The 13727-nt window shown below is 31.6% G+C and overlaps 2 protein-coding genes across 2 annotated transcripts in view; one reads left to right on the top strand and one right to left on the bottom strand.

The window, feature by feature from the left end:
* Positions 1 to 4859, bottom strand: part of LOC126779014 (guanine nucleotide-releasing factor 2) — a 37666-nt gene extending 32807 nt beyond the window's left edge. Inside the window, exon 1 of the mRNA XM_050502796.1 lies at positions 4713 to 4859. Within this exon, the coding sequence (XP_050358753.1) occupies positions 4713 to 4752 (40 nt within the window). The 5' untranslated portion in view covers positions 4753 to 4859. The remainder of the gene's footprint in view (positions 1 to 4712) is intronic.
* Positions 4860 to 5272: 413 nt separating this feature from the next.
* On the top strand, positions 5273 to 13517 carry LOC126779156 (parafibromin). Its single transcript, XM_050503033.1, has 12 exons — positions 5273 to 5586; positions 5661 to 5766; positions 5837 to 5956; positions 6047 to 6192; positions 6342 to 6567; positions 6857 to 7028; positions 7103 to 7234; positions 7533 to 7701; positions 8739 to 8856; positions 9789 to 9930; positions 10149 to 10290; positions 11021 to 13517. Exons 1-12 carry the CDS (start codon positions 5456 to 5458, stop codon positions 11055 to 11057), a joined length of 1641 nt encoding a protein of 546 aa, XP_050358990.1. The 5' UTR covers positions 5273 to 5455; the 3' UTR covers positions 11058 to 13517.
* The last annotated feature ends 210 nt before the right edge of the window (positions 13518 to 13727 follow it).

Raw genomic sequence — 13727 nt, 5'->3', positions numbered from 1 at the left:
TAAATTTAAATCGTTTAAAAGTATATAATATTTTTAGAACGAATGCGCATTATATCTTTTATCAATGTCTTAATAATAAAGCATTCTGCCCATGCCTTTGGTGGATAGGGAGCCAGCGTGCATTTCGGTATATGATTTGCTATGTTTTATGACGCTAGTACCTAATAAAAGTTAATTTCAATAGGAATCGATTTGGTAAAGTCCATTAATGTCTAACGCACGCAGCGAGCTTTTTAGCGCATATCTTCGGGTATGTTCTTATTAATTCTGCCTCTTTCGAGATATGTTCACTTTTTTAATCGCAATCAATTGAAAACGCAGAGGCAGAGCATTTGTGATCTTTTACATCGTCTAAAACTGAATAAGTTTGTCTTAAGTATGTGCGTATCAAATACTTTTTCAAATTATAAAAATATCTTTAAAGTCTTATTTCTAAAAAAATTATATATAAATGTCTGCCACTTCGATTTTAATTATTATTTATATTGCCAACGCGCCAACAACGTTGGGAACTAAGATGACCTTTGTGCCTGTACTTACACTGACTCACTTACCCATCAAACCGATACACAGAAATACTAAGTATTGCTATTTGCCGATAGAGTGACGAGTAGTTAATACCTAGAAGGGGTTGCGCAGCAAGCCTTACTACCAATGTATACGCCCGTAATTAAAAAAAAACAGACCTAAGAAGGAGAGACGAGTCTTGACCCTTAATGTTTACTAATTATCACTATTAATAGAATGTTAAAAATTCTAGCCAGCTTCAATAAGTGACATATTTTGTTGAAAAAAATATATTTATATATTTCCACTACCTGACCCGTGCCCATTTCATTGGGCGATAAACATTTTTACTTGTGATCGATTGGCCGAACATTAATAAAATTGTCGCGCGTATTTGATATTTTAAATTATCTCTTAAACTATGCAACCAAAAAACAAACTAAAAAATGAATTTTATCTAAATAAAATTTCCTTGGTAATAAAGCAATTTATTTTTAAATAAATTGACGTGTTGTAAATGAAAAAAACCGTCTAATAGAAATATCACTCAATACATTACGACATGGTCGCGGTTCCATACCTACGTCATATTATCTCTTTAACCATTGGTCCAAATTATACGCAGTAAAATGAAAAAGTATTTTGTTTTAAACACTTGAGACGATACGTTTACTTATTTTGATAAGAATTCATAATTGTTGATAATATGACCAATAAACATGACCTAACGATTTTCATTATTATTTTTTTAATATAAAAAACTACTTTTTGTGACAAATATAAAATTTATATATATGTTGTCACTGACTTTTTTGTAGACATTATCAAGCTCTACAACTTTTCTCAAGAACTCAATCATATACCTCTCATCGTTAAGGCCGTGTTCGTAAGAAACATTTTCGTTCGACCGTTTTTACTCCGAGTTACTTTGCAAATCCCCACTACTACGAAAAAGGCTTTTAATTTTTCGGGTTAATATATAACACTTACAAATGATGTGGCTTTCTATTGGTAAAAGAATTTTCAAAATCGGTTAAGTAGATCAAGAGATTACCCGCTACAACCTCTCAAACTTTACCTCTTTATAATATTATTATAGATATCAGTATGATTCATAAAAAAAAAACTTATTTTATAACAGCTGTTTTAGTAGTTAAAAAATCAAGACCAAATACGTAAAAATCTTTATAAAAAGCTGGCTTTAATCACGTTTAACATCCGCTCTCAATCGTTATTGATCAAATGCCCGACACTAACATGTAGACATAAAAAATTCTTTCATATTTATTTAACATCAAAATATACTAATGCTTTATCCTTTTTTACTATAAACATGAAATTTATAAATGTGATATTCTCACATCTAGGTCTAGAGTTTATTAAAATTTAAAGCCGTTTATAGTAATTTATTGCAAGGAATTGTAAAGTACATCGTTGTTTAGAACTCGACCTCTTTTCGAGGAAAGCTAAATATCTTGAACGGCATTACACGAGCTGTCGGGCGGGACCGGCACGACGGCGTGGCGGTTTCCAAGCGCTAACCGCAGGAATATTAATAAAATAAGTCGGACGAACTACGCCACGAAGCGAGCTGAATAGCATACATAATATCGTGTCTTCAACCTCAGACAGTAGACATCTAATTCTGATAGACTCTATTCTAGAATAGTGCCGTTATAAGCCGACAATCTAAAACAGTATAGACTTAAAGTCGGTACTTTTTGTTTGAAAAGATTTAGTTTTTATACTAGTAATTATGTTATTATACGTATTTAAATCACATATGATAATAACTTTGAAAATTATATAGCGTTTGTATATTACTGTAAACTCCTTTTAAAAACGAAGAACCAAAATAATATTTATTAAGATTCATGTTAGTTATGAACTGTTTTCAATAGGTCATTAAAATATACATTTCTATGTTTATGTTAAAAAAAGAAAGCGGTATTGTGAAAAACGGTCGAACGACAGCTCCAAAACAAAAGTGACTATGTTTTATTTCTATCAATAACCAATCGTATTTTTTCTAAAATCATGGATGTCAACGCTTTTCATTTCACGGCTAATTTAAGTGTCCGGGGAACCACGAAGAAAAAACTTTCACAACTGTCTAGAAACTAAAATAACCCAATCGAATCCGACAATGTATTGGCACACAAAGTGCTTAGCCGTTTATTTACTACGTACTGTGAATCAATTACGACTCTAGCAGTAATAGGATACGAAAGTTTAAGTTTTTTATTTATATCTTGCATGTTCTGATTAGGATGTTTCTTTATATATTTTTAGAACGCTGAAGAAATTAGAAGCTATGGGATTTTCTTGATTAGTGCTGATTGATTTAAGTAATACTAATTAACAGCAACACTAATGCGGACATACGGCGAAGGCTCGTGAGGCGAATAACATCTGCCCCGAACAATTCGTAATACTACATGGCAGCCACGACCGCTCTAAAAAGAGTGTCACGACGAAGAAGAAGAATTAACAGTAGCTTTACTTTTTTTTTTTGAAATAGGCAGGCCTACGGGCAAATAGGCATTGGCACTTTAAAAAATATTAACTATCCCTTACATCTTCAATGCGCCTCCAACCTTGGGAACTGGGATGTTATGTCCCTTGTGCCTGTAGTTACACTGGTTCACTCACCCTTCAAGGCCGAACACGAAAATATTAAGTATTGCTGTTCGGCGGTAGAATATGTGATTAGTGGGTGGTAATATATGATAATATATATTTAAACTAGCAAAAATCGTAAATTACACTCGTTTCGAAAAGTTAAGCCTATGGGCAATATTTACAAATGTTCAATAACACTCCATTCATTTTAATCAGTATCTTCAAAGTAAAAAAGTAATAAAAGGCATAAAAAATATATTCTACATGTTGTCTCTGAAATGCTGATCAAATTAAGTTTTATTAATATAGCTAAATACTGAATACTCATTGGCCGACATTTGCTTCATCAACTGCCATTAACCAAACCAAATAAACAGTTAATCTTACTTTAATTACCATTATTGAAACTGTCAGTAAAAAAATTACCTAAATAATAATATATCATTAAAAAAAAGGAATAGCATACCATATTTACATATATTAAAAATATATATTATCATTAAACTTAAAAAAGTAATTAAATTACATAAAAACCGTTTTTTATAATTATTAACAAATTACTAAAAACATGTTAGTTCTAACATAAATGGTTTATTTTAATTAAAAAGTTTTTAAAACAAATAAGATCATTTTTATGACACATTAATTGATAACCAGCTCTGTTAAGGCTGTACATTATTTGTCATTTCTCATTTTATTAAATAGTCATATCAAAGTGTCATAATGAAAACTTAAACAAATATTAATTATCTTAGTTTTTTTAGCACAAACTTTTTTAAATTAGGATATTTACTAACATTTATATACATTAAGTGTTTAAAAGCAACCATGGATTTTTTTTTAAAGTACTTTATAAAAGTGTAATAATTAATACTCAATTCTAAAATAAATATTATCTATATTATTTTTCAAATGTAGCTATTTTCACAAGTAAATTCTTAAAAGGCATTATGATTATGAATGAAAAATAGTAACATTTTTGATGATAGTAAAGTGTTAGCAATTATTTATTCACGCATCATGAATAATTAGATTTATTATTTATTCTACTAACCGCCAAAAATCGTAAAATGCGTCCATTTTTTTTTATTATAAATTTATAATAAATTAAAATACACGAACATGACATGCTTAATACAATTAATTATGTTATAAGAATAACAGATTAAATAAAATAATAAAGAAAGTCAATTTACAAAATGTCTTTCATGTTTACTAATAACGAAACTTAAATAACAATTTTATGTATAGAAACTTTAAGCTCTCTACAAAAGAAAGAAGAAATAAACAAAGATTAGTTTAAATCTTCTTGTTTATTTAAGCTTAGTGTAAGTGAAAGAAATTTAGTTAGGTATTTAGAAACCAACAGCGCATTAATTAATTAGTTAAGTAGTTCGTCTAATACAAAGTACCGGGCTATTTTTTATAAAATAAAATAACCATTTGCTAACTTAAGAATAAGTCATTCAATAATAAACGTAGTAACAAGTCTAGAAAACGGAACTATTTATAAAGACAAAGTAAAATACTTTTCAATTTTTGATACCTACTCATAGATGAGATGAAATTAATGCATAGCTTACCTTGTCCGCATTTCTCTGACTTGGGAGTCGAAGTCATCATGACTTTTCCTTTAATTTACAGTCATATTAACACATATAATGTTTTTTTAGAAAGTTTAAATAAGTTTTAATAAATGCTAATAAAATAAGGATCGACCGGCAGCCATATTAGACACCATATTTTATTTTTATTCTGTCAAATTTTTGTTTATGCATAAGGTTCAGCATACATGACCGGGGATCACCGATTATTAGTCATAAAAAAATATTTTTATTATAATAATAATAATAAGTTTTTATTGAAGTCAAATTTTTAATAAAAGATAAACATATTTAAATTTTAAAACAAGTTATATTTTATTGAAAAACAAACAAAATACGCTATACAATTGTATATTTAAAAAAAATAACTTGTTGAAATCATTTTATTTTCAAAATAATTAGCATTATTTATCCCATACTGTTAAAAGAAATTTTTGCCAAATGCAAAATATAAAATTATTAACACCAAAATATATGTTTAGTCTGTTATTGTGTTTTATCTGTTGTTTTTATTTAATTTGACAGCTACAACTTGAACATGGAGTGTTTGACACGGTGCTGGAATTGATTTAGTGTTTTATTTAGAAAAGTTATTCTTCGACTGTTTTCTACTCTCAAAGATTATGCATTACATACAATAAATGTGTATTAACTATTAAATATTTTTAATAACTAAATAACGTTTGCAAAGTGCTCATTAGCGCAAATAATTCGACGTAATCATGGCGGATCCTTTAAGTTTACTTCGCCAGTATAATGTAAATAAAAAAGAGATTATTGAACGCGACAACCAAATTATTTTTGGTGAATTTTCATGGCCAAAAAATGTAAAGACTAATTACCTTGTCTGGGGGTAAGTAGAAATGTTTGTGCTGCTTTTATAAACAAAAAAAAAACATAAAATAAATGTATTCTATATTTAAACAGATCTGGAAAAGAGGGAAGTGATAAAGAATATTATACCCTGGATTGTCTGTTGTTTATACTCAAAAATGTACAATTGGCCCATCCAATTTACGTTAAGCAAGCAGCTGTAAGTATTTTGAGATCAGATATAGTTTGTTGGTGATGAATTTAGAAATTTACTATATTTTGTATTTCAGGCCGCTAATATTCCTCCTGTACGGCGTCCTGATCGTAAAGAGTTGCTTGCTTATTTAAATGGTGAAACGGCAACATGTGCATCAATAGATAAAAGTGCACCTTTGGAAATATCAACACAGGTAGAACATTTAGTCAATAGATGGGCAGGAAAGACATTGTTTTATACTAATTTGAACATTTATTGCTATATCTAAAACCACACATTTAAGGTTAAACGCACTCATGATCATGATGGAGGTGAATCTGCAGCTAAGAAGCCTCGTATTGAGGAAACACACGTTCAGAAAGTGCGAGAACAGCTGGCGGCACGTCTGGATGCGCCTAAAGAAGCTTCTGTTACTGTTGATAATATTAAGTGAGGTTTTAATTAATATAATATTGTCTTTATACTCCTTCAAAAATATAGTGTATTCGTAAATTATGTTTCTAAAAAAACTACTTCAAGTTTATTACAAAGTTGTGTTAAAGTCAATTTACATACTTTAATAATAATTGTTTTTAAAGGTCCCTATCCGAGGCTATGTCTGTGGAAAAAATTGCCGCAATCAAAGCGAAACGTTTAGCTAAGAAACGAACAACTATCAAGAGTAATGATTATTCAGACACACTTGGTGTTGTGGGGTCCGATCTCAGAGCCATCCTTGACTATGATGTTGACCTTACTAAAGATATTATTAGTCGAGAGCGGCAATGGAGGACCAGAACTACAGTATTACAAAGTAATGGAAAAGTAAGTATGTTTGGAGATATGTTGTTTCTTAATAAATTAATATGGTTTGGTATTTATCATTATCTGTTCATTAAAAATATAATAGCTATAAATTTTAATTAGAAACAATCAAAAATTTCTATAAATAATAATTGAATTTTCGACATCAATTCCACTAGTAATTAGTTTTAATAATAATTAAATTTTCTTTGATTCTATTTAATATAGAAGATATTTCTAAGAATAGTATTTAAATACTTAATAGATATATTTTATGGGAATACTAAGAGGCATTATGCTCAATTTTCAGACTTTTGCAAAAAGTATTTTAGCCCTTCTTGGTAGTATAAGAGCCAGGGAAGAGGGCAGGCCAGGAGCACCTAGACCGCAACCAGTGGTTATGCCTCCACCTTCAGCTATACCTGCACAGCAAACTCAGTATAACAGATACGATCAGGAAAGATTTATCAGACAGAAAGAAGGTTTGTTGAAATAAAAATGACTTGTAAATATTAAAAAAAAACTTTATAATAATTTATGCTATATTTTCTTTCAGAAACGGAGGGTTTCAAAATTGATACTATGGGAACATATCATGGTATGACCCTAAAGTCAGTGACGGAAGGGCCAAGTGTGCCAGCACCAGCTCGTGCTCCACAAACACCAAATCATCCAAGACAAATGCCACGTAAGTACTACCTTAGCTTTTATCTCGATATTTAAAAGGAACAGTGGAATCTGTTTATTAGTCAATTTTATTCGGTTTAGTATTATTTGTTTTCATTCCTCGGCTAAATCCTAAATAATAATGTAGTCTACAGTATTTCTAAGATATAGAAAAAAAATTAAAAAAACACCAGTCACAACCTATTTATCTAGGTTAGCACAAGTAAGTCAAACTGGGTCATTAACTAGGCCAATGTTATTCATGACAACGAACGGGTGTCATTTTGTGTGATATGAAATCCAACGTGCTATGCGCGCAGAGGGCGTGGCGCCGGGCGGCACCCCGCGGCGCGAGCTGCTGCCGGCGGCGGCGGCGCGCGCGCCCGCGGGCGGCAAGCGGCCCTCGCGCACGCCCATCATCATCATCCCCGCCGCCGCCACCTCGCTCATCACCATGTACAACGTCAAGGACATGCTGCAGGAGCTCAAGTGTGTAACGTCTATTTTGTACTTATTACGACATGTAGGAAATCTACATAGAATCATTATATAGTTACCTCTTCCGGCTTATTTACTGTCGATTAATGCACCACATCCATCTTGGTCTTTTCGACGACTATTACGATACGATTTGAACCGCAGTCCCTAGACAAGTGGATCGTTTGAGGAAAAATAAAATTGGTAAAACTGGAATTGTTAATAATGATGTGTAAAATTATAAATACGAACATATTAAAAGATATTTTTTAAACATTGGATAATCATTATAATAAATAATAACTAGAAAATTAAAAAATATAGTTATTATGACATACTTTTGTTTACATATTATTTACTGATATGGAACATATTGTTGCTACTCGCCGTGTGTGATGTCCAAAACATGATAAGTGCATAGTTTGAACTTGCAATTAAATGTTTTATATTCGCCGGGAGGACAAATGACTCTACTTCACCTGATGGTAAGTGGTAGTAGAGTCCAAACGCGACGACGGCCAGTACATATATATATATATATATATGTATATATATATATATATATATATATATATATATATATATATATATATATATATATATATGTTGATATATATATATATATATGTTGATATAAGAATAGCGCCTGTCTGTCGTTTATTAAATGTCATATTATAGTAAAAAGCATTATACTATATTCTTCAGAATAATTTGTAAAATATGTGCATATTATTTTTTCTTTGTATATAAGCATAAAAATGAGATCGCATCACAAGAGGGGCGTGTAAGGGACGCGCGGGTTAAATCCGAAATTTTGCTAGTTTTAGGCTCTAGCCGAACTGTCTTAATTCAATCGAAAACTTGGGCTATGTATAGAAAAAATATATACTGTCATTAAGCATTTTACATGTAATTTGATTAAATTCAGTGGCAGCTTGAGTCTAGTCCAGAATAGCTGGACCAAACTAAACTCTCTGGTGTTATAAAAAGAAAAAATATACTGCAAATGTAGACATAATAATTAATAATATGCTAATAAAACTCAACAGATTTGTACCAGTTGAGCAGAAGAAAGCAGAGGGTGCAGTTCGGGAAAATGAAGTATTATTACAAAGAAGGAAAGGACCCACCGGTGATCAAGTACCTAATAATGCGACTACGATAACGGTTTGTGAAACAATTATTTCTATATTTATTTCAATTTGATTATTCAATCCATTTCATTGCCTTCACTGGTGACAGGCAGGCTGGTCCATTATGTCAGAGCGTCACGGTAGCATGCGAAAGCGATCCCGTGGCACTCCTCGCTAAGACGGAACCCCCCCGCCTGTTCCCGCGGGGGAACGTGTTTTTCCAGCGTTAAAAAAAAGGCTGGTCCATTATTCGTAATTGCGGTTCAACGGGGAAACGCTACTATCACTGTTGCCGTAGCCATAGGTCATGATTGTGCAGTAGCTATTTTTATACAAATATAGATATAGATTTTATACAAATAAAAATAGTTACCTTAATGTTAATAATTATACCCCCTTTTTTAACGCTGGAATAACGCGTTACGCCTTTCCCTCACGGGAACAAGGGGGAATGTGGGACTCGCCGGTGTCCAAGGCGCCGAGTGCGGCCCGAACATCGGAATACCCACTAAAAAATCCAGCGGCGGTACCCTTTCCGTCTTAACAAGGAGCGTCACGGGATCACTTTCGCATGCTACCGTGATAAATAATTCTACCCCTGAGTCTACCCCTAGCCGTCTGATTCTTAGAAAAAAAAGCCAATGATTCATTTGTTACTTTGGCATGCTGTTTCATGCTACGAACACGGAAGTAGTCGACATCAGTGTAACTACAGGCACAAGGGACATAAAATTTTAGTTTCCAATGTTGGTGGCGCATTGGTGATTTAAAGAATGATTAATATTTCTAACAGCGCCAATATCTATGGGCGATGGTAACCACTTAGCATCAGGTGGCCCAAATGCCCATCTACATACCTATTTTAAAATTTATATAATTAAAAAAAGTCTTTCTAATTTGGAAATGAATGTCATCTCTAGTTGCATCGTATTTACTTATACTAACTTGTTTTAATATCTTTCATAGGTACCTTATCGAGTAGTAGACAATCCTGCAAGATTATCTGCTGCCGAATGGGATCGAGTGGTCGCTGTATTCGTCCAAGGCCCGGCATGGCAGTTCAAAGGGTGGCCATGGGATGGAAATCCTGTTCAGATCTTTGCTAATAGTAAGTTTAAATAATATATTTTATATGAATATAAAATTTATTAAATAAATAATCAGACAAACTGTTCAGCTGATAAACTTTCAGAGTTGCTTTTCAGTAAATACAATTATTAGTATTAAATAAATGTTTTGGTTTATAATGACTGTGGTTATAACATGAATTAAAAATATAACACCAAACTAGAGTAGAGATATAAACGGCATCCTGCCACTTCTCAGTATGCGCGTTCCACCTGAAGTTCGACGAGATGAAGCTGGACGCGAACGTGGCGCGTTGGGCGGTGACGGTGCTGCACCTCAGCCGCACCAAGAGGCATCTCGACCGCGCCGCCCTACTCGCCTTCTGGGAGACGCTCGACAAGTACGTACTGTAGTTATGGCCGATAATTATCGATAATGATGATGAAATGTGAAAGATACATAGAACTATAGTAATATATACAAATGCTGTGTGGTTTCGGTAGAGTTGAATAGAGCTGCTACATCTCAATCCTTGGATGTCGTTTAATTTGACTAACTATATATGTATCAGGCTCGTCCATATCCATCCAATCGAGCACATTGCTCTACACATTATTGCCAAAGACGGAAGGAAGGCTTTCATTGCCTACAAAACACTTGCTCCATTCTGTTTACACACTAAGACCCCTAAAATATGATAAATGAGGCGATCGTAATAGATATTTTTACAAAAGTAAAACACATCCCAGGTATCCTCTAAAATTTACATTAGAGCTGAGTGCCAATTTATTTTACCCTATTTATTTTTAAGCACAAGAGATATAACATTGTCGAATACTACCATCAACTCGTTCACTTTCTCATATGCAATCCTTAAATAAAATAAAAAAAACAGCTATTCAAGCAATGGAATAAATAAAAACAAAATATGTATATTGCTTTATGTTTGTTTTAGTTATAATATTAATAGACGGGCGTGTTAATTTGAGTTATGTAATAATTAAACATTCTAAATCTCTGTTTCAATTCATAATTTTCGATTATTACTTACTAAAATACATAGTGAGTGAGATTAGTGGATGAAAGGGAGCAATTTAGTTATATGTTAAAAATATGTTTTTTTGTTTCAGACACATGATGAAGAATAAACCGCACCTTAGGTTTTAAGTTTGTTGTAGAATTATGAAATTTTATCCTATAGACTATTATACCGTGTGAATATCCAGAAGCCTTAAAAGCAATTAAAATCTAAGTCAATTCGTACCATTTAAAGAATATTTTGGTAATATTTCATTATAGTTATATAATATTTTTTCCTTTACTATCCATTGTAGTAGAGTTATTGTCTTTTATTATAATGAAAAAATATTTTCTTTGATTAACAAAAGGTTATCGCAATATAAGGTCCGTTATAATCAATGAATAATATTAGACAATTACGTACTATTTTTAAAATTTATACATTATTCATTGTTTATAATGTTATATGTAAAAGAGACCTTGCATTAATAAAATGAAAAAGTGTATAATGGTCGCAACTTCGTTGAACGTTGTATAAGGAAATATATTTTGTCACTATGCTGTTGTTATGGATATACGATAAAATATTAGTCCCAACTATGTTGAGTTGCATTAAAATCAATTCAATACTATCCGTGGTAATGCATTTAAAGTTAAACATTTATATTAACAACAGTTTGAGGCAATTGTTAAATAGTCTGTGATTCATCGTTTTGGAATATATTTCTTACATAGCCCACGCTTTGTATACACTAGTGACTTTGATTCTGTCACTTTAATAGCTCAAGGACTCTGCATTCTAATTATAAAACAGTGATCAAAAATAACTTGCATTAACAAAATTAACGGTTTTATGTAAATGTTAGACGAAAACGAATAATGACCAAGATTAATGGATCAGTCTTGAATGCTTTGAATCCAAACAACTTCAAAAGAAATATATTAAAAAATAGCATCGTTTTCGACATTTAAAACATTCAGAATATTAAAGTATTTCAGATTCAAGGGCAAGTGTTTTCACCTTTGAAGAAATTCAATGATATTTTCTTTTGTTAGACATTCCCGGGTCTGTTTTATTAATTAATATTATTAATATACCCACAAACTATATATACTATATAGGAAATGTCTTTTAAATGATTAAAATGAAGAAAAGTATTGGATAAAATGAATTAATATATTCTTTATGCAATATAAGTGTATTTACTATTACATATTGAGAATATTTTATTAATATTGCCTCGTTGGTCTAGTGGCTTGATATAACGCCGCAGACCCGGAGGTCCTGGGTTCAATTCCCAGGTCGGCCAATAAAAAGTTGTTGGGTTTTTCTATAAGTAGTAATTCTCAGTAGCACCCTAGAGTCTGGAAGTTGGAAGAATATATAAAATCCCGTGCCTTGGAAAGCACGTAAAGCCGTTGGTCCTGCGCCTCTTCTCTTTCCGGTCATGTCGGATTGCCGTCCCATCGGATTATGAGAGTTAGGGAATAGAGAGTGCACCTGTGTTTGCGCACACACTTGTGCACTATAATCCTCCTGCTTATAGTGCACACTTACTCCTGTGTAGTTGGCTAATCTCTCTTGAGATTGGCCGCTGTAGCCGAAATCGGTCTGGAGGACATTATTATTATTATTAACAATTCTTAAAACAGTCACAATTTTTGTCTTCTTCATTTGAATGTTCATTTCTATTTTTTTATCTATATATTTATTATGTAAAATTTGAAATACATGTGCATGCCGTTGATTATTTCAAATCTATTTAAGTATCAATACATTTTTGTTAATATTAAACCAATTGAACGAGTAATGTATGTTACATTTAAATATTTTGACGTAGCTTAGTATGAATTTATGTAACTGTGATAAATTTCATATATATAATATACTCCTAATATTCAGCCTTATATGTATATATTCTCATTAATTGTCTTTTTAAGGTCTCGAGTCTCGAAAAATATCGAGTAGTAGTTTCAACTTGCGATAGTGTATTCTAACTTCAACGTTGTTATTTTATTCAATAAATTATTGTAATAATAATAACATACTACCTATATCGTCTTAATTTTCAACTAAAAAAGCCAAGCAACTCAACGCCTCTTAATATAGTCATCTAAATTTCAGTTGGCAACAGTTATTTATTATAGATGGCTACTGGCCTCTATCTCAAATGATTTGTGATAATAATTGATATTCGGATATTCGAGGCCACTTTTAACAAACTCTGATCGAATAAATTACGTTTCAATTATAATTATATAGGGTAAATATTAGTTGTAACTGTTCGTGGATACGTGTCTATCGTCTCAAGTGTTATGTTGTAAAGTAGTAGTACATTTATAAGGATCGAATACTTCAATTCAAATACCTCTAATTGTTAATTGCAAAAAAAAAAAAAGTTTTATTTATTTTTCAAATAATAAAAGACAATAAAAGAAGTAGTTTTATTTTTTCACATGCATTTCATTATCTGTTTCGTCTTGTTTGTAATGTCATATGTGTAGCGTATAGTTATTTTAGATTTATATATAATGTACAGCCAAAATATGTTTTTTAAATGGTATCGAAATGTTCAAAGATCTGTGATCTTTGTTTATTGACAACAATAAATTGTTGAATATTTGATCTGTGATTTTTATTTCATTACGATATTTTCCACACCATACTCGTAAATACTGAATTCAAACAATAACAATACTCCTTACAAAATCACAGCAGCATACGTATGGTAACGCAGGCTTAAATTTTAGGTCCTTTTTTATTTTTGATATACATAAATGACCCGTTCTACGTTAACAATTAATCAGGTATTGTGT

The sequence above is a fragment of the Nymphalis io genome, chromosome 2, assembly GCF_905147045.1.
Source record: "Nymphalis io chromosome 2, ilAglIoxx1.1, whole genome shotgun sequence".
Lineage (NCBI taxonomy): Eukaryota > Metazoa > Arthropoda > Insecta > Lepidoptera > Nymphalidae > Nymphalis > Nymphalis io.
This window is presented reverse-complemented; position numbering and strand designations above follow the sequence as displayed.

Bases quoted from the DNA above. Each gene is read 5' to 3' on its own strand.
- LOC126779156 (XM_050503033.1), top strand. From the start codon at position 5,456: ATGGCGGATCCTTTAAGTTTACTTCGCCAGTATAATGTAAATAAAAAA. The intron at 6,193-6,341 runs GTGAGGTTTTAA...TTGTTTTTAAAG, and splicing joins GTTACTGTTGATAATATTAA to GTCCCTATCCGAGGCTATGT. The intron at 10,291-11,020 runs GTACGTACTGTA...TTTTTGTTTCAG, and splicing joins TTCTGGGAGACGCTCGACAA to ACACATGATGAAGAATAAAC.